At 59.1% G+C, this 20736-nt stretch overlaps 1 protein-coding gene across 1 annotated transcript; it reads left to right on the plus strand.

Annotated features, from left to right (window-relative positions):
* The first annotated feature begins 3885 nt into the window (after positions 1-3885).
* AKAP17A (A-kinase anchoring protein 17A) lies at positions 3886-14610 on the plus strand. The gene is made up of 5 exons (XM_052662994.1): positions 3886-3948; positions 6301-7078; positions 7651-7799; positions 10603-10843; positions 12687-14610. Exons 2-5 carry the CDS (start codon positions 6317-6319, stop codon positions 13665-13667), a joined length of 2133 nt encoding a protein of 710 aa, XP_052518954.1. The 5' UTR covers positions 3886-3948; positions 6301-6316; the 3' UTR covers positions 13668-14610.
* Positions 14611-20736: the final 6126 nt, after the last annotated feature.

Here is a 20736-nt window from a genome sequence, read left to right on the forward strand (position 1 = left end):
TGGATGGAGAGTTGGAAGGATGGATCTCTGGATGAGTGGGTGGATGAGTCACTGGATGTTTGGACAGATGGGTAGATGGATGGATCGATGAACAGATGGATACCTAGGTAGACGGACGTTGGAGGGGGGCTACGCGTAGAAAGAGCACAGTCAGCTCTGACAGTCATCCTCAGATCGGTCATCAGTGGTCTGACCAGCACCATCGTGGTTGTTTTAGGTACAATCAATCTTCAGTTGCACGGTCAGTTTGTTCCCATTCCTTGAGGCCAGTTCTCAGATCTGGGACAGCCTACGTCATGCCTACAGCCTGGCCATGAAGCTGTTAACTTCTCCCCCTGATAGGCGGTGTCAGTATCTACAAGGCAGCTCCCAGGAGGTGGCTCAGAACCTCTATAGCTCTTGAATGCGTGCTCCGTCATTAAGTCGGGTCCGACTCTTTGTGACCCCTATGGACTGTAGCCCACCAGGCTCCTCTGTCCGTGGGATTTTTCCAGGCCAGAATACTGGAGTGGGTTGCCGTTTCTGACTTCACTACAGCCCTTCGGGAGGAACTGAAGGTACTTGACTGGGCTTAATGAGTCAACTGTCATAATTTAGTCTCGCTTGACTGATTTTGTGTGGTTCTGCCATGTTCTTACTTCTCTGATTAAACTTCTGCTTCAGCTAAAGCTTATTTTATTTTTTTACAGACAGAAGGCAGGCGGAGGGCGTGGGAGACAAGGACCATAGGTTGTTGCTCCGTTTCAAAGGGACACTGCCGACTGTCAGCAAACCACAGAAAGCCTGCCGACAGACCCGGAGCAGATCCTTCCTGGGAGCACTCGGAAGGAACCGAAATGCACCCACGCCTTGGTTGGTTTCAGACTTTTTCGTCTCCAGAACAGTGAGGGTATACATTTCTGTTCTCTCTGGGGTCACAGCTTACAGCAGCCCTCGGAAACGAACAGAGCGATAACATTTAAGCACAGAACGTACATCATTGTCTGCATGGGGTAGAGAGGCACGCCTTACTCTGGTCGGTTGTTGTTCGGTTGCCAAATCATGCCCAACTTTCTGCGACCCCGTGAACTGCAGCACGCCAGGCTTCCCTGCCCTTCACCATCTCCTGAAGCCTGCTCAAACTCATGTCCATGGAGTCGGTGATGCCATCCAACCATCGCATCCTCTGTTGCCCCATTCTCTTCCAATCTTTCCCAGCATCAGGGTCTTTTCCAATGATTTGGCTCTTCACATCAGGTGTCCAGAGTATTGGAGCTTCAGCTTCATTCCTCCCAATGAATATTCAGGGTTGATTTCCTTTAAGATGGATTGGTTTGATCTCCTTGCTGTCCAAGGGACTCTCAAGATAGTTCGAAAGCATCAATTCTTCAGTGTTCAACCTTCTTTATGGTTCAACTCTCACATCCATACGTGAGTATAGCTTTGAATACAGACCTTTGTCGGTAAAGTGATGTCTTTGCTTTTTAATATGCTGTCTAGGTTTGTCATAACTTCTTCCAAGGTCAGGCCCACCTAGAATACTCTTCTCATTTCATTAGACTGACAGCATCCATACCTTCACCACTCAGAAGCCACATGCCAATTCCTGCCAAACGGCTTCTTTTTTCCCACCAGGCGATTGGCTTCCTCAGAGGCAACCAGGCTGTGTTTCCGCCGTTTTAAATGGTTTGGATCCCGACACCTGATTAGGGCAGGCCCACCCGGAATAACTTCCCATTTCATTAGCTGGACTCTACAGACGATGGACTTTAATTTCAATTGTAGAATTCCTTCAGCTTTGCAATCTCACCCTGGAAGTGACCGTGCATCCTGCTCCCATTCCCCATCATGCTCAATGAGAGTGAAATTTACATACCTGGTGTTTATCACTCCTCAAGAGGATTAAGGTTACAGGTCCCTGGGAACTTTGTTTCTGTGTTTCTGGGGAACATTCCATGGAGGGATATTTTGCTGAAAAATGTAAAAGGACTTTCTTTGAATATTTCCCAGATTCTTGCAATTGTCTCTGAGTCTTGCTCGTCCCCAAGAAAAGTGAGTATCTCATGTCTTAATTCGCTTTGCTTGGTACTTGGCAGTTTCCAAATTTAACAGGTCCCCAGGGATACATTTTTGCCTGAAAAATCTCACGAACAGAGGAGCCTGGTGGGGGCTACAGTCCAAAGGGCCACAAACAGCCGGACACGACTGAGCAGTGGGTTGCCATCTCCTTCTCCAGGGGATCTTTCCGACCCAGGAATTGAACCCAGGTCTCCTGCATTGCAGGCAGATTCTTTACCAACTGAGTTATGAGGGAAGCCATTTTATTTATACCATAAAATGACCTAAATGCACGGAGAAGGCAGTGGCACCCCACTCCAGTACTCTTTTGCCTGGAAAATCCCATGGACGGAGGAACCTGATGGGCTGCAATCCATTGGGTTGCTAAGAGTCGGACACGACTGAGCGACTTCACTTTCACTTTTCACTTTCATGCACTGGAGAAGGAAATGGCAACCCACGCCACTGTTCTTGCCTGGAGAATCCCAGGCACGGGGGAGCCTGGTGGGCTGCCGTCTCTGGGGTCACACAGAGTCGGACACGACTGAAGTGACTCAGCAGCAGCAGCAGCAGCAGACCTAACTGTATTATTATGCATAAGATAAATATTACAGGTAAAGTTATACAAAAGGTCATTATTTTTGAAATGGATTATATATAACGTGGGTTTCCCATGTGGCATAGTGGTAAAGAACCCACCTGCCAATGCAGGGGACACAAGACACACAGGTTTCAACCCGGGTCAACAGGATCTCCTAGCGAAGAGAATGGGAACCCACTCCAGTACTCTTGCCTGAAGAATCCCATGGACAGAAGAGCTTGGCAGGCTACAGTCTATGGGCTCGCAAAGAGTCAGACACAACTGAGTGACTGAGAACACAGACATATAACACAGAAAGTATATTATATATTTACATTTTATATATTAAGCAATTTAAAATAATAAAATGCATAGATGCATATCAAAAATATAAAATAATAATTATGCAATTTGTGTTATTTTCAGACATCCTTAAAAGTAAGCATGGAACATCAATGTTAAAATGTAAACAGTTTCAATATTAAAATACTAGATATTTATACTAACACTATATAACTTAAGTGTGTGTAGTTACATTACGGGAGGTGGAAGTCGCTCAGCTGTGTCTGACTCTTTGCGATGCCTATAGTCCACGGGATTCTAGAGGCCAGAATACTGGAGTGGGTATTCATGCCCTTCTCCAGGGGATCTTCCCAACCCAGGGATTGAACCCAGGTGTCTCGCATTGCAGCCGGACTCTATCAATGGATCCACCAGGGAAGCCCGTTACATTATATGTATGCTACATTATACCATGATGTAACAATGCCATACAAGCAATCCATACTCATACGGAATAAAATCAGTAGTTAATAAATACACACTTGTCATAGTTCATAATGATATCTCATGTGCGACGCACGACTATGACAGCAGCGTGCCCCACACAGCCGGCCTGAGTCCCGAGTCTGGCGCCTTCTCCCCGGGGCCCCAGGTGAGGCCTCTGCCTGGACCTGAAAACACGTAGCGGGGTTGGGGGCGGGGCGGGGCGGGGCGGGCTGGGGGAAGGGCGCGGCGGGCTCGCGCACGCGCACCGCGAAGCCCGGGTCGGCCGGCCCCACCCACCGCCGCCCCGGAAGTCCCGCCTCTTGGGGGGCGGGGCCACGGCCAGGAGGAGAAACCCGGGCCCGCCGCGCGGCCTGCTTCCGCGGGCCCGAGCGGCGGAAGCGGAAATGCGTCACGGGGGCGGGCGGCGGCGGCGGCAGAGGAGGCGGCAGCGGGTCGCGTCGGGGGCGCCTCCGGCGGCGGCGGCGGCGGCGGGCGGGGAGGCCGGGCCTGCCGGCGTCGTCGGGGGCCCGCGGGAGCGCTGGGGCCAGGGCGGCGGCGGCCTGGTACGTGCACGGGGCCCCGCCCGCCGGGCGCGGGGGACCCCGGGGTGTCGGGGGGCCGGGGAGGGCGGGCTCGCGGGGCGGGCGGCCGGGGCGCGGGTCTCCTGGGCCTGCGGGCTTCGGGGGTCGAGAGCCTTCGAGGGGCCTGGGGGCGGGGGCGTCTGGGGGTGACGGAGAGCCGGGGGCCGGGGGCTGCGGCGGTGTCTCGGGGCGGCCGGGGCGCGGGTCTCGTGGGCCTGCGGACTCGGGAGCGGGGGGCCTGGGGACTTGGGGGCGCGGCCTTTGGGGGTCGAAAGCCTTGGAGGGCCTGGGGGTGACGGAGTGCCGCGGGCCGGGGTCTGCAGCGGTCTCCCGGGGCGACCGGGGCGCGGGGTCTCGTGGGACTGCGGACTTGGGGGCAGGGGCTTCGGGGGTCGAGAGCCTTTGAGGGGCTTGGGGATGACCGGGGGCTGGGGGATGTGGGGGTCTCCCGGGACGGCCGGGGCATGGGTGTCCTGGACCTGCAGACTTGGGAGCAGGGGTCTGGGGACTTGGGGGTGTGGGCTTTGGGGGTCGAAAGCCTTTGAGGGGCTTGGGGGTTGACGGACAACCGGGGGCTGCGGGGGTCTCCCCGGGGTGCTGAGAGTGGGGGGGCTCTTCTGGGAGAGGATTTGGGAGAGGGGACAACGGCGATTGAGCAGAGGAGGGGAGGTCTCCAGAGAGCTGCGGGGTTGGGGCCGGGGGTGGACAGGGTCCCTGCAGGCGAATCGGGGTCCACCAGGGTAAGAGGTAAGCAGGCTGTACCGGGGTGGGGAGTGAAGTTAGGGGTTACTGGAGGTTGGAGGGGGTAACCGGGGGCCACAGGGCCGGCTGGGGAGAGAGAAGGCGGGAGTTGGGCCAGTGGGGTGAGCATTTGGAGGGGTGGAGGCGATGGGGATTATGAGGGGCTGCCAGGGGTGTGTTGACAGGGGTGCAGCGAAGGGGCTGGGGGTCGTCCCCAGGGTGCAGGGGCAGCTAGGCGACCAGGGAAGATGGGAATCCCCAGGGTTCCTAGTAGGCAGTGGGCTTCCGGAGTCTCTGACTCAAGTTCTCTCTGAGGTCTGGAGGTTTTCTGCGGGTGGAGGGGGGCTGTCGCCACTCTCAGCCCAGGCTGAGCCCCCTCACTGGTGCCCCAGACCTGGGCCAGGTGGCTCTTCCCTCCAGCTGGGACCCCTCCACCCCCGTCCCTGCAGCTTCTCCCGGGTCTGGGTGTGTGTGTGTGTGCTGAGCTGCTCGGTCATGGCTCTCTGTGACCCCGTGGACTGTAGCCCACCAGGCTCCTCTTGTCCGTGGCTTTCTCCAGGCAAGCATACTGGAGTGGGTTGCCATGCCCTCCTCCAGGGGATCTTCCCGCCCCAGGGATTGAACCCAGGCCTGGTCGGAAGCCCTCAGAGCCATCTGGTGCGCGGGCACACAGCCCAAGGCCCCCTCCATTACTGTTTGGTGTCCGTGGGTCAGGTCTGGCCCTGCTTTGCGGAAGTAGGCACCTGTCTGACCGGTAGGGAGAAGCTGGTTGAGGGGGAGGAGAGCACAGTCAGCTCCCCGTCCGCGGCTTCCCAGAGGCCCGCGGCTTTGATGGTTTTATCTGGACACAGAGAAAGTGCTTCTGCCTGCGGTAGAGATACTGAAATCAACGGTCTTCAACCATTGTCTCAGTCTGAAAGTTCCTTCCTGTTTCCGCGGGCTTCCTCCTGCACAGACCTTCCCAGGTGCTTGTGTGGGTCGTCCCTTCCCCAGTGAGGCGTCTGCAGCCTCCATGGAGGTGGCCTGTCCACCACATCCCGAGGGCAGGGACCCTGCCCATCTGGGCTCCCGCCAGCCCAGCTCTGGTGGAGATGCCTCTGAGTATTGGGGGCAGCTCAGTGCCCATGGAGGCTTGGGGCAAGCAAGTGTTCCTAAAAGTTTGGAAAACCAAATTTTTTTTCCCCTGCATTTGTGTAATCTGATTAAAAGGGCCCACATGTCAGGGGCTGGGGCTTCGCTGGTGGTTGAGACAGTAAAGCATCTGCCTGCAATGCAGGACACCCAGGTTCGATCCCTGGGTGGGAAAGACCCCCCTCCTGGAGAAGGGAAGGGCAACCCACTCCAGTATTCTTGCCTGGAGAATTTCAGGAGCAGAGGAGCCTGGCGGGATACCGTCCACGGGGTCACAGAGAGTCTGACATGACTGAGCGACTAACCCTGAGGGGCTGAGGGGCCTTCCCTGACGTAGCGACTAGTGTGTCGGGCATGCAGAGGCCAGACAGGCCTCCCTGCCCCTGGCCCGCGTGCTGGCCAGCCTGGGGGCGGGACACCGGGCCGGCCGTGAACGCGCGGCGTGCGTGTCTTGTGTTTCAGGGCCAAGGTCCCGGCTATGGCTGCGGCCACCATCGTGCACGACACGTCTGAGGCGGTGGAGCTGTGCCCGCTGCACGGCCTGTACCTGAAGCCCATCACGAAGATGACCATCAGCGTGGCGCTGCCGCAGCTGAAGCAGCCGGGCAAGTCCATCTCCAACTGGGAGGTGATGGAGCGGCTCAAGGGCATGGTGCAGCACCACCAGTTCTCCACGCTGCGCATCTCCAAGAGCACCATGGACTTCATCCGCTTCGAGGGCGAGGTGGAGAACAAGAGCCTCGTCAAGTCCTTCCTGGCCTGCCTGGACGGCAAGACCATCAAGCTGAGCGGCTTCTCCGACATCCTCAAGGTGCGCGCCGCAGAGTTCAAGGTCGACTTCCCCACGCGCCACGACTGGGACTCCTTCTTCCGCGATGCCAAGGACATGAACGAGACGCTGCCGGGCGAGCGGCCGGACACCATCCACCTGGAGGGGCTGCCCTGCAAGTGGTTCTCGCTGAAGGAGTCGGGCTCGGAGAAGCCGAGCGAGGAGGTGCTGGTGCGCGTGTTCGAGCGCTTCGGCGAGATCCGCAACGTGGACATCCCCATGCTGGACCCCTACCGCGAGGAGATGACAGGCCGCAACTTCCACACCTTCAGCTTCGGCGGCCACCTCAACTTCGAGGCCTACGTGCAGTACCGCGAGTATGCCGGCTTCATCCAGGCCATGAGCGCGCTGCGCGGCATGAAGCTCATGTTCAAGGGCGAGGACGGCAAGGCCGTGGCCTGCAACATCAAGGTGCGGGGGGTGGGGGGGAGGCGGGGCGGCGGGCTGCGCCCCGAAGGGCCTCCGACATGGGGAGGGCTGCCTGGGCCCCCCACGCGGTGAGCGCACTCTGTGTCTCAGGAAACGTGGGGAGAAGTGGAACGCGCTCGCAGCCGCCCTTGAAATGAGGGCGCTGTCCATCATCGCCGTGGACTCTGGCTCGTGCTGGCTCCCCACGTCAGGCTGGCGGAGGAGCCGGGGCCCTCGGGGCGCGAGCTGTGCCCGGGCGCTGGGTGAAGGCAGCTGGCTGCAGAGGGAGGGGGGCGCCCACCGCAGGAGGGGGAAGGGGTCAAGCTCTCGCATGCAGGGCTGGCCTCCGAGGCGCTGGTATTTCCGGCAGAAGGGGCCGTCCTGGAACGGGTGGGGTCCCCGAGCACTGATTTCGAGCCCTGCCCCCCAGTCCCGAGGTTCCCCCGGTCAAGGGCAATGGGGGGTCCCCGGTCTCTACGGTGAGTCTGAGGCAGGGCGTCCGGTGAGCGCGGGGCTGTCTGCGTGCTCAGGACGGTGTGTGCGCCTCCTAACCCTGCCCCGTCCTGCCTCCGAAGGTCTCTTTCGATTCCACCAAACACCTGAGCGACGCCTCCATCAAGAAGCGGCAGCTCGAGAGACAGAAGCTTCAGGAGCTGGAGCAGCAGCGGGAGGAGCAGAAACGGCGGGAGAAGGAGGCGGAGGAGCGCCAGAGAGCTGAGGAGAGGTGCGTGCTGCGGGGCCGGGCTCCGCGGGCCTGGGTGCGTGCGTTGGTCCCCTCGGAGACGCAGCAGGACTGCGGGGCCTGCGGCCTACCCCCAGGGCACCGCCGGCTTCCCACCCGGCCTTCTCGCCGAGCCTCCCTTCTCGCTGAGCCTCCCGGGGCGCCGTGCACCACCCTGCTGACGCGGGCACGGAATTTTTGTCCAACTTACAAGGTTTTTTGCGTTCAGGCTGAAGCTGCCTTAAAGTGAAGTAGGGAAGTGAGGGTATTGTTGGCTTTTCCCAGCAAGAGCTGTTTAGGAGCCCTGTAAAGTAACTGAGAGTCAGGCGTCTTGGCTCAGGACCTCTGTTTCTCGCTTTGACGTTCTGGCGCTAGAGGAAAAGAACCCGCCTGTGTGCCAGTTCAGTAAGAGAGTGCGGGTTCAATCCCGGGTTGGGGAGATCCCCTGGAGAAGGGAAAGGCACCCCACTGTGGTGTGCTGGCCTGGAGAATCCCATGGACCGGGGAGCCCGGCGGGCTGCATCCGTGGTGCCGCAGAGTGGGACGGGACTGAAGGGACTGCGCGTAGCGTGCTGTGAGCCCTGCAGGCAAGCTGGCCAGTGTGCTGAGCTGGCTTCTGGGAAAGGAGCGGCAGTTCCTGGTGCGCCACCGTGACCCCTGTGCTTGGGCGTTTCTCCCGCACTTGTCCGTGTGCGCGGTGGGCAGGGTTTCTTATGTGTGTTTTGCAGACTGCTGAGTCTCAGGCGTGTGTGCTCCGGCGTTCTCTCCTCACCAGCCTGTGTGTGGGTCTGGGCTGACCTGACTTGTGTGTCGCTCCGGCCTTGGGGCTCCTGTGTGGTTCCCGTTTGGTTCCGATGCTCACTAACACAGATTCGGGCCTTTCTCTGGGGTCAGCGCTTCCCCTGTCTGCCCCGGAACCCAGTTCCAGAGCAGCAGGTGCTGGAGATGGTGCTGGCCTGTGTGCAGGCAGCTGGCGAGGGTGTGGACACGGGTAGAGGGTCGGGAGCCCCGGAGTGAGGCCGTGGCTGCAGAGAGGACAGGTGTCCAGAGAGGGCGGGGTGTCCTGGCTGCATGGCAGGCCTCAGGTGGCGGCCACAAGGGGGGAGCAGTTTGGATCTCACACTGGACGAGGCCGCGGGGTCGACGTGCCCACCACAGGCTGAACCAGGGAGCGCTGGTGGCATGCGGACCAGCAGGCCCCGTCCTCTCTCTTCCGCGATCGACCTTGTGCGCAGTCCCCGAGCTGGGCGTCACAGGGGTTACCCCATGGCCTTTCCAGGGTCTCGGGGCAGGCGCTTTTCTCCACCTGCACATTAATGCGGGGAAAGCCGCCCTGAGGGTGGCCTTTGAGCTCAGGCGGCAAGGGGTGTCGTGGTGGGGACACTCATAGTCGGCGGGGTGGTACCTCTGATGGGGCTGAGGTGGCTGGCAGGGCTGGCCTGGCATGAAACATGGGCCCGGGGGTGTGCAGGGCTGTGTCCAAGCCCAGTTGGCCTCACTGTTAGCCTGCGGGCCGGCCTGGGAGCCTGGGCGTCTGTCCTTCGTCAGGGGCGAGCGAGTTGGTCCTTTCCTGCTAATGAGGTACAGCGTGGCCTGCAGCAGTCCTGTTCCTGGCCATGGGCCCTTAGCTGGACAGGTGAGGGCCCTGGGCACTCAGGGCCGCTGACCAGCAGTCTGAGCGGCAGCCCCTCACTGACCCCTGCTGCGGGAGACCGTCTGGTGTGTGGCCTCCCGGACGCCAGCGTCCTCGCGAGCTGCCTCGCCTCCTTGCGTGGCCCGGCCTCCCCCACAGCTGGAGCTCTGGTCCTCCGGCCTCCTCATCCAGCGCTGCATCTCTGCGGGCCTGGCGCCCTGGGAGTGAGGCCGGCTCCTCTGCAGAGTGTCCTTCCTGGCCTTGGCGTCCCTGTGCCATGTGCTGTCCAGGGTGGCCTTGCCTCTCTGCTGTGCCCGCCCTGCCCCTGGCCTGAAGGTTAAGTCTGAGGGGTGCGAGTGTTCCGTGAGGACACGCTCATTGGTCTTCCCGCCCCTGGAGGTCCGGATCCCTCCCAGTTGTGCTGGGGTCCTGGCTTCTGGGTGAGAAAAGGGTGCTGTTGGGTCTGAGCTGGCCGGCGCTCTGCGGGTGCTTACGGAACTGCCGCTGTCCCCAGGTGACCTCACGGGCTTTCCCCAGGGGTGCGTGCTGTGGGGCCCCTCTGCTGAGGGACACACCCCCCTCCCCAGAGCAAGCTGGATTGGCTTTGTGTCACTGAACGTGTGCCTTTTCTGCTAGTCCCCATGAAAGGCCATGCAGTGTGTTCTCTTGGGGGCTTCCAGTAGCTGGGTGCTTCTAGAACCTTCCTGCCACCGGGTGCATTCCTGCTCCCCTCCAGCTCCCCTCCAGCTCCGGGGCTGGGGGCTCGGGATGGGAAAGCCCAGGGCAGGGGTCTCTCGTGCAGTGGGAGCCGGGCCTGTCCAGCGCTCGAGCGGTGCCCGTGTGGTGCCCGTGGTGGAGGGCCTCCTCCCTGTGCCGCTGCGGCCCGTCCTGGTTCGTCTGCTGCGGTCCCTGCAGGAGCAGCTGGATTTGGTGCAAAACTCCGCTTCCCACGCGTCCGTCTTGTTTGTTCCGGTGTCTGGGCTGGGGTCGAGTTTAGCCAGGCTCTCCCTGGAAACATGGGGAAAGCCTCGCCCTGTGCGCCCCTCACTCCTGGGGCCCTCGGCCGCGGCTGAGATGTCTGTGTGGACAGAGCGCTGAGGAGCCAAGTGCCGCGATCGCCGGCCCGGGCCCTGCGGCCCTCACGGAGCCGTCGTGTCCCGCCCGCCCGCGCAGGAAGCAGAAGGAGCTGGAGGAACAGGAGCGCGAGCGGAAGCGTGAGGAGAAGCTGCGGAGGCGCGAGCAGAAGCAGCGGGACCGCGAGCTGCGGCGCAGCCAGAAGAAGCTGGAGAAGATGCAGGCGGAGGAGCAGCGCAAGCTGCAGGAGAGGATCCGGCTGGAGGAGCGCAAGCTGCTGCTGGCGCAGCGCAACCTGCAGTCCATCAGGCTGGTGGCCGAGCTGCTGAGCCGCGCCAAGGTACCGCCCCCCTAGGGGGACGCCCCGCCCTCGGGGAGCCCCGCCCACACGGGGCTGCCAATCTATAGGGACGCCCCGCCCTCGGGAAGCTCTGCCCTCAGGAGTGACGCCCCCACAGGGACTGCCAGTCTCTAGGGATGCCCCACTTACATGGGCGCCCCGCCCTTGGCGGGGTGGCACACGCTCAGGAATGCCTGGTGCAGAGGGCGGATCAGCCCTTGGGGTACCCTACCCTTGGGGAGGCCCTGCCAGCCTATAGAGATGCCCTACACTGGGCCATGCCCCGCCCACAGGGCCTGCCAGCCTATAGGGATGCCCCATCCACAGGGAGGACCCGCCCGCGGTTATGCTCCGCCTCTGGGAAGCTCCACCCATAGGGCCTGCCAGCCTATAGGGATGCCCTACCCTGGGGGGTGTCCCGCCCACATGGCCTGCCCGCCTATAGGGGTGCCCTACACTGGGCCATGCCCCGCCCACAGGGCCTGCCAGCCTATAGGGATGCCCCATCCACAGGGATGACCCGCCCGCGGTTATGCTCCCTCTCTGGGAAGCTCCACCCATAGGGCCTGCCAGCCTATAGGGATGCCCTACCCTGGGGGATGTCCCGCCCACATGGCCTGCCCGCCTATAGGGATGCCTGGATGTCTACGGAGGATTGGCCCTTGGGACGCCGGGCCCGGAGGGAGGCCCGGCCTTCAAGGACACGCTGCTCCTCGCTGGCGCCTGGTTCTAGCCTGGGGATGGTGTTCGTCGCGGGGGACCGCGGTTGCAGCGCTCCATGTTGCCCCAGGCCGGGGCTGTACCCCAAAGAAATGGCAGCGCCGTGGGCCCGCGTCCAGGCTTCCAAGGCCCGGCGCCGCAGCCTCGCCAGCGATGGGAGGGCCACCGCCTGGCTCCAAGACTCTTCGTGGTCCCGCTGCGCCCATGGCGCCAGTGTCCTTCAGGCCAGGCGTCCCCGACCGCCCGGGAGGACGGGGCGGGCCCCAGACGAGGCACAGTCCCTGTGGCAGCCCTTGGAGCCGGGCTGTGCTCCCGCCCCCACTGTCGTGAAGCTAGCTAGCTGCCCTGTGCGGGTGGCGCGCGTGGAGCCCAGGCAGGCGCGGGGCGACCCTCACCTGCCATCTGGTTACAGTTGTGACCAGTCTGCGGGAAGGAGAGCAGCATGCATGCCGAGAGCTGTGGCCGCGTGTTCTTATTGCGTGGTGAACGTTGAAGACCCCGAGCAGGCCAGGTCTCCTCGCCTCCCACACCCACGCGGGATGTCAACTGTCCGCACCGTAATCTGGGGCCTGTGTGGCAGGGAGCGTGCACCGGAGGGCCTGGGCCGCCCTCGAGGCGCCCCCCACCCAGGGCTGTGCCGAGGAGGTTTGCCGGGCTTGCTCCTGGCTGACGATCATGGCCACAGAGCGTGCCAACCCGGAGAGGCTTGGTCCACCCGAGAGGGGCCCCTTTCAGGAGGGCTGTGCCGGGAAGCTTTGCCGGGCTTGCTCCTGGCTGACGATCGTGGTCTGCGAGCGTGCCATTTGGAGAGGCCTGGGCTGCCTTGAGAGGCGCCCCTCCCTGCCTCCCTACGCCACAAGGTTGTGCCCAGGAGCTCTGCCAGGCGGCATCCTGGCTGATGATCGTGGCCTCCGAGTGTGCCACCTGGAGGGCCCCGGCCCCCGATAGGCGCCCCTCCCCAGGGTTGTGCCCAGGAGCTTGGCCGGACTTACCCTTGGCTGCCGGTCGCAGGACTCCCGGTGTGGTTGGACCCAGCGGGCTGCGCTCCAGCGGGGCCGTCCGTGGGGCGCCTGCCTGAGCGGAGAGCCCGGCTCAGGCCCCGCCGTCCCCCTCTGTCCCGCAGGCCGCCAAGCTGCACGAGCAGGAGCACAAGGAGGAGAGCCTGCGGCTGCAGCAGCTGGAGGAGCGGCGGCGGCTGCAGGAGGCCGAGCTGCGGCGCGTGGAGGAGGAGAAGGAGCGCGCGCTGGGCCTGCAGCGTCGGGAGCGCGAGCTGCGCGCGCGCCTGCTCAGCCTGCTGCTCAGCAAGAAGGCGGACGAGCCGCGCGCCACCGCTGCCGAGCCGGGCGCCGCCTCCCCCGCCGACCTGCTGCGGCCGGTGCTGGACATCCTGCACACTGCGTCAGCCTCGGCCGGCGCCGCGCCCCGGGGCCGGGAGCCCGCCGTGCGGCCGGCCGCCCCCCAGAACCTGAACGGGAGCGTCGCCGCGGCCGCCGCCCCCGCCCCCGCCCCCGCCGCCGCCGCCGCCGCCCAGGAGGAGGCGGCCCCGGGCAAGGAGGGGCAGGACCCTCGAGGCCCGGAAGACAACCACTCGGAGAAGAGGTGCCCTGCCGTGCTGGCCTGCATCCCGGACAACACCCAGCAGCCCAAGGCCGCGCCCGCTGCCTGCGAGCCGAGTGCGCCCCGGAAGGACGCGCGCTCCGAGCAAGACAAGTGCAACCGGGAGCCCAGCGGGGGCGGCGGCCGGGCCGGCGGCGGGGCGGGCCGGGACGACGGCGGCGACGCCGAGCACAGGCCCAAGCGGGAGCGCAGCGCGCCGCGGCGGCGGGCAGGCAGCCGGGAGGACGGCAGGCCGCGCAGGGAGCGGCGGGCGCACCGCAAGCGCTCGCGCCAAGGCCGCAGTGCCAGCCCCGAGGAGCGCGGCCGCCCCCGCAAGTCCCGCAGCCGCAGTCGAGAGCGGCGCAGCCGGCGGGAGAAGAGCCAGAGCCGCGGCCGCGAGCGGGACCGCAGGGCTAGCTCCAGCCGGAAGCGCAGCCGCCATCGGCGGGGCGACGACAGGCCGCGCTCGGGCTCCGCTGGCCGCCACCGCAGCGCCTGGAATAGGTAATGCAGGCCGCGCGCCCCGGGGCCGCCTTCCCGGAGACCGGCCATGCCACGCGCCCCCGGGGAGCGTCCCGGCGAGGAGCGCAGGGCCCCAGGCTTTTCGTCCAGAGCATCCTGCAGGCGGCGGCCCTAGTGCGTGGGGCTCGTGACCACGAGCCTCGGCTTCCCACCAAACTGTTGATCCAGTCGCTTTAATGCCGCCGGTCCTTCCTGGATCAGGAGAAGCTCAGGGGGCTGCGCCCATAAGCATCGGAGACCCCGCCGCGCGCAGCCAGACCAGCGGCGCGGCATCGGGCCACCCGCAAGGAGACGCCGTGTCCTGACCTCCCGGGAGCAGAGCCAGGCCGCAGTGACGGGGACGTACCGGCTTCCAGTCCGGCGGCCGCGGCCCCACCGGGCATTAAGAACAGGGAGCCTCTCGCTGGAGGTCTTTGGTTTGCTTTTTGTTTTTCCTGTTTTTTGTTTCGTTTTTTCCCCCTTTCTGTAGGGTTAACCTCTCGGGAATGAAGTTTGGGTGGGATGCCAAAGGCAAGTGGCTGTTAACGCGATTAAGTCACCGGAAGGAAGCTGCGTGCGGTGAAACGAAATTCTCCTCGGGCGTGGGCTGGTGCAGACGGGATACAGAAGGGGCCCAAACTTTCACTTTCTACGAATTCAAGTCATCCAACGTACAAAAAAAAAAGCGTCAAGTGGTACACAGGGGTCCTAAACATTCACTTTTTACAAACTCAAGTCATTCAGCATAAAACAAAAAAGCAGGTTGGTTTAAAATTAGCTTTGGTTTCTAGTCAAGGTTAGCCTGTGTGGTTTTTTTAAGAAGCCGTTTTGCTAAATTATTTTTACTTGGAACGTTTCAGATTTAAGGCTGCAAACTTGTTAAATTTTATAATTGTCAGCTTCTCCAACGGAAGCTCGGAAATACTTAAAAATAGCTGTAATGTCCACCTTAGGAGAGATGGTGTTTATTCCAGTTTGCATTTTTATGGTAAAATAAAATCTTTTTTTCCAATGAACTCATGTTTGCCATACTCACGTGGGGGGGTTTTGTTTTCAAGTTCTTTAGGCTGTGTCACAAGCTGAGCATAATCTAGTGTCTTGGAAATCACTTGGTCATTTGTAAATGTTTATTTCACATGCTGTTACTATCCTAACACAACTCCCTAGAGGAGAACATGGGTCCTCCGAGGCATTTGACTCGTTTGCAAGTGAAAGTGTTAGTTGCTCAGTCGTGTCCAATTCTTCGCCACCCTGTGGACTGTACCCCGCCAGGCTCCTCTGTCCGGGGGATTCTCCCGGCAAGAATCCTGGAGTGGGTTGCCGTTTCCTCCTTCAGGGGATCTTCCCGACGCAGGGATTGAACCCTGGTCTCCTGCATCGGCTGGGAGGTTCTTTAGTTCACAAAAGCAATTTTTTTTAAGCTACAGTGCTCTTTTGAAAAAGTGATGGCAAGAAAGTGGGTCTTCTCTAACCTTGAGGTAGTGGGTAGGTGTTGCTGCCCCTGCAGAGACCCTGGTTCTGAGAGAGGGGCGTCTGTGTGAGTCACTAACTCATGTCCATCTCTCTGGCACCCATGGACTGCAGCATGCTCACTGTCTCCCAGGGTTTGCTCAAACTCATGTCCATTGATCCGTGACACCATCCAACCGTCTCGTCCTCTGTCCTCCCCTTCTCCTCGTGCCTTCAGTCTTTCCCAGCATCAGTGTCGTTTCCAATGAGTTGGCTCTTTGAATCAGGTTGCCCAAGTATTGGAGCTTCATCTTCAGCATCAGTCCTTCCAGTGAATATTCAGGACGGATTTCCTTTAGGATGGACTGGTTGGATCTCCTCGGAGCCCAGGGGACTCTCAAGAGTCTTCTCCAGCACCACAGTCTGAAAGCACCCATTCTTTGGTGCTCAGCTTTCTTTATGGTGCAGCTGTCACACCCGTATATGACTGCTGGAGAAACCATAGCTTTGACTGTATGGGCCTTTTATCGGCCAGGTGATGTCTCTGCTTTTTAAGATGCTGTCTAGGTTTGTCAGAGCTTTTCTTCCAAGGAGCAAGCGTCTTTTAATTTGTGGCTGCAGTCACCATCCAGAGTGATTTGGGAGCCTAAAAAATAAAATCGGTTACGGCTTCCGCTGTCTCCCCATCTATTTGCCGTGAACTGATGGGACCGGATGCCATGACCTTCGTTTTCTCAGTGCTGAGCTTCGTGCCAGTTTCTTCACTCCCGTCTTCCACCCTCATCAAGAGACTCTTTAGTTCCTCTGCACTTTGGGCTCCTAGAGTGCTGTCATACATACAGGAGGTGGTTGACATTTCTCCCGGCAATCTGGATTCCAGCTTGTGCTTCGTCCAGCCCAGCGTTTCTCATGATGTACTCTGCATAGAAGTTAAATAAGCAGGATAACAATATACAGCCTTGACGTACTCCTTTCCTGATTTGGAACCAGTCTGTTGTTCCATGTCCAGTTCTAACTGTTGCTTTCTGACCTGCATACAGATTTCTCAAGAGGCAGGTGAGGTGGTCTGGTATTCCCATCTCTTGGAGAGTTTCGCACTGTTCGTTAACAATCCACACAGTCCAAGGGTTTGGCATAGTCAGTGAAATCGAGGTAGATGTTTCTCTGGCATTCCCTTGCTTTTTCTGTAATCTAGCGAGTTTTGGCAATTTGATCTCTGGTTCCTCTGCCCTTTCTAAACCCAGTTGAGCGTCTGGAAGTTCTCAGTTCAGTTACTGCTGAAGCCTGGTTTGAAGGATTTTCAGCATAATTCTTGCTAGCATGTCAGATGAGTAAAATTGTATGGTAATTTGAGCACTCTTTGGGATTGGAATGGAAAACTGACCTTCTCCAGTCCTGTGGCCACTGCTGAGTTTTCCAAATTTGCTGGCATGTTGAGTGCAGCACTTTCAGAAAACCATCTTTCAGGATTTGAAACAGCTCAACTGGAATGCCGTCACCTCCGCTAGCTTTGTCTGTAGTGGTGCTTCCCAAGGCCCACTTGGCTTCACGCTCCTTGCTGTCCAGCTCTAGGTGAGTGACCACACCGTCGTGGTTATCCGGGTCATTAAGATCTTTTTTTGTAGTTCTGTGTATTCTTGCCCGTCTGCTTCATCTCGTATGCTTCTATCTAGTTCTTACCGTTTCTGTGCTTTTTCACGCTCATCCTTGCATGAAATGTTGCCTTGATAGCCCCAGTTTTCTTGAAGAAATGTCTAGTCTTTCCCGTTCTGTTGTTTTCCTCTGTTTATTTGCATTGTTCACTTAACAGGGCTTTCTTTTCTCTCCTTGCTGTTTTCTGGAATTCTGCATTCAGTTGGGCATATCTTTCCCTTTCCCCCTTGCCTGTCACTTCTTTCCTGAGCTATTTGTACAGCCTCCTCAGAAAACCAGTAACTTCCCTGGTGACTCAGCGGTGAAGAGTTCTGCCTGCAATGCAGTAGCCCCGGGAGATTCTGCTTCTATTCCTGGGTCGGGAAGAGTCCCTGGAGAAGGGAATGGCAGCCCACTCCAGTATTCTTGCCTGGAGAATCCCATGAGCAGAGGAGCCTGGTGAGCTACAGCCTGTGAGGTCACAAAGAGTCAGACACGACTGAGCGTGCCCACAGAGAACCACGTTGCCTTCCTGCAGTCGGACCTCTTTATATGGGTCCGACGCCCACAGACTCCACCAGCCTTGACTGAGAACGGTGTTTACCAGCTAAGCTTCGTTGAATCCGGTGGCACAGACCCACAGATGGAGGAGACAGAACTCTGGGACTTTTAACATCGGAGAAGTTTGGTGCTAACAGTGGGTCCTTGGAACCCCACCCAGGGTGATGGTGTCGGGGTGGGGGGCGTTTGGGAGGTGACAGGTTATGCAGGTGGGGAGCCCCACGGCACGTCTTCATAAAAGACTCCCTAGGGAGCTCCCTTGTCCCTCCACCACGGGATCACACAGCGAGACGACACCCTCTGAGAACCAGCAGGAGCCCTCACCAGACACTGAATATGCCCCCTCCAGGGTCTTGGACGTGTGGCCTCCGGGACCCTGAGGAGGGTTCTCTTGTTCCTAGGGCCCTCTCACCTGCTCTGAAACACCACAGGAGCCGCAGCTACCCAACACGAGGTGATGTCTAAGAACATCCAAGCACGTCCCCTCTGGCTTTAGGGCAGCAGGCTAAATCATCCCACCGTGCTGTCTCCAGACTGAAAAAAATGAAAAATGTTACTCCCTTAAAAGAGAAAACACGAGGATAGCAATAGTACTCATCACTGTCATCGCTGATGACAATACAAGGGGAAAGAGTGCTGGCAGGGATGCGGAGAAGTTGGCTCCTTTGGCGCTGCTGGTGGGAAGGTAAAGCAGGGCAGCCGCTGTGGGAAACAGTTGAGCAGTTGCTTTTAAAAGTCAGACGTGGAGAAGGAAATGGCAACCCACTCCCGAATTGTTGCCTGGAGAATTCCATGGACAGACTACAGTCCGTGGGGTCGCAGAGTCGGACACGACGAAGCGGCTAACGCTTAAACAGTCAAACATAGAAGTTCCATGGGACCTACTTGCCCCACTCTACACGTACACCTGAAATATGTGAGGAGTTGTCCGAGAAAGACTTTCTACAGTAGTTTTCATAACAGCGCTGTTTACAACGGCCATGGGTATGGAGATCACCCAGGTGCATGGATGGATGGGTGGAAGGGTGGGTGAGTGGATAAATGGATGGATGGGTAAGTGGGTGGGTGGATGGATGGATGGATGAGGAAATGGATGATAGGTGGATGGATTGGAAGGGTGGGTGAGTGGATAAATCAATGGATGGCTGGGTTGATGGATGGATGGATGGGTTGATGGATAGGTGTATGGATGGATGAGTGGGTGGTTGGACAGATGGATAGACAGCATGGGGTCCACGCACACAGTGGAATATGACGCAGCCATGAAAAGGAGTGAAGCTCTGACAGGCTACAGCGCGGGTGGACCCTGCGCACACGATGCTCAGTGGGAGAGGCAGACAGAATGACGCACGGTGTGGGGCTCCACTGATGGGAAACGTCCAGAACAGGCAGACCCGCAGAGACAGCAGGTGGGTTCGTGGTGCCAAGGACGGGAGGAAGAGGATGAGGAATGGCTTCTACTGGGGACAGGGTCTCCTTGGTGGGGTTGGGAATGTGACGTGACAGGCGTGATGTCTGCACAGCACTGGGAAAGGCCTGAGATGTTGCGAGCTCACTTAAAACAGCTTTACGTTAGGTGCAGCTTTGTTACAGCTCAGTCGTGTCCGACTCTTTGTGACCCCATGGACCGCAGCACGCCAGGCCTCCCTGTCCATCACCAACTCCTGGAGTTTGCTCAAACTCGTGTCCATTGAGTCGGTGATGCCATCCGACCATCTCGTCCTCTGTCACCTGCTTCTCCTCCCGCCCTCAATCTTTCCCAGCATCAGGCTCTTTTCCAGTGAGCTGCAGCTTCAGCCTCACTCCTTCAGTGAACATTCAGGGTTGATGTCCTTTAGGATTGACTGGTTTGATCTTGCTGTCCCAGGGACTCACAACAGTTTAATGCAGTATTGAGCATGTTCCTTGAATAAAACCCTAAGAAGAGGGTGTTTTGGCTTCTGCTTTTGATTTCTCCTTTCCCTGGGCTCTGGAGGATCACTTGGTGTAATGAGTGGACAAAACTTGGGTCCACTCACGTGCACAGAGGTAAAGCCAACCTCCTGACCGTGGGTGCTGGTGAAGGAGAGGGCAGCTTTATTACTGCAGGTGCTGGACGGGTGCTGGACGGGTGCTCAAAAAGGGCAAACTCCCCCCCGCGCAGGGTTTCAGCCAAACTTCTTTAAAAGGCCCCGTGGCGCTGGAGGGGCCCTGAACGTCTGGGAGGTGGAGCGGGGATGGAAGGTTCTCAGCCCTCAGTCCTCAGGCGCCAGTCCGCTGAGGGCTCCTTGCTCCTCGGGTTAATTTCAGCCACCTGGTGGTGATTTCAGCATCTGCAAAATAATTCAGGAAGTGTGCATCAGAAATGGTTAGCCGTGAACTTTAGGGAGGAAGTGAATGGGAGGGCGTAGGGCAGGGGGTCTCTCCCTGCAAAGGCGCCTTAGGGTCCTGCTTGGTTACAAGGATTTCCCTGGGCGCTTCGGACTTTGTCAAGGTTTCAGTCCAGTTCAATCACTCAGTCGTGTCCGACTCTGCGACCCCATGGATTGCAGCACGCCAGGCCTCCCTGTCGGTCACCAACTCCCAGAGTTTACTCAAACTCATATCCATTGAGTTGGTGATGCCATCCAACCATCTCATCCTCTGTTGTCCCCTTCTCCTCCTGCCTTCAATCATTCCCAGCATCAGAGTCTTTTCCAGTGAGTCAGCTCTTTACATCACGTGGTCAAAGTACTGGAGTTGCAGCTTCAGCCTCAGTCCTTACAATGAATATTCAAGACTGATTTCCTTTAGGATGGACTGGTTGGATCTCCTTGCAGTCCAGCGGACTCCCAAGAGTCTTCTCCTTGTAATCCCCAGACATCGGGCAGCCCCACCTTCTTGGGCCACCTGCAAAAGATGAGGATGGTGTGGCCCCCGCCCTCCTGCCCCCCAGGTTCCCCCTACATCCCCCCGATCCAAGGCTCAGGCGATACCATCTTCCTCACGCCCGCTCCGTACCTCCTTACCCTCAGACCCCCTCTGCAAGACACAAGAGTTGTGGCTGCCCCTCTGAGAGATGAACCCTGCCGTCCGCCAGTCCCCCAGCGCTCTGTGGCCCTCCAGTTACTCGTCATGTAGCCACGCGTTGCGGGAAACACACTCACTCAGAAAGAAGATGCGGATCATGGAGTGTGGTTGATTGCACCGGCGGGCCCCAGGCAGAGTCTCCTCTTGGCCAAGGATCCCGACCAGTTTTTCTGAAAACCTTATATACCCTAAGCATCCGTGCCCAAACCCACCTCCCCAAATTCCCTGAAACTAGTCTGAACGAAGGGAAAGAAAGATGCAAAGTTAACCCGTGATTCATATGCCTTAAGCCTAGGTGGTTAACGGTGGACAATTATCAATAGGCCTGTGGTCATACCCCAGTAAGCAAAATAGAACGTATGATTCTGTTCGGTCCCACGGATAAT

Source organism: Budorcas taxicolor, chromosome X, assembly GCF_023091745.1.
Source record: "Budorcas taxicolor isolate Tak-1 chromosome X, Takin1.1, whole genome shotgun sequence".
Lineage (NCBI taxonomy): Eukaryota > Metazoa > Chordata > Mammalia > Artiodactyla > Bovidae > Budorcas > Budorcas taxicolor.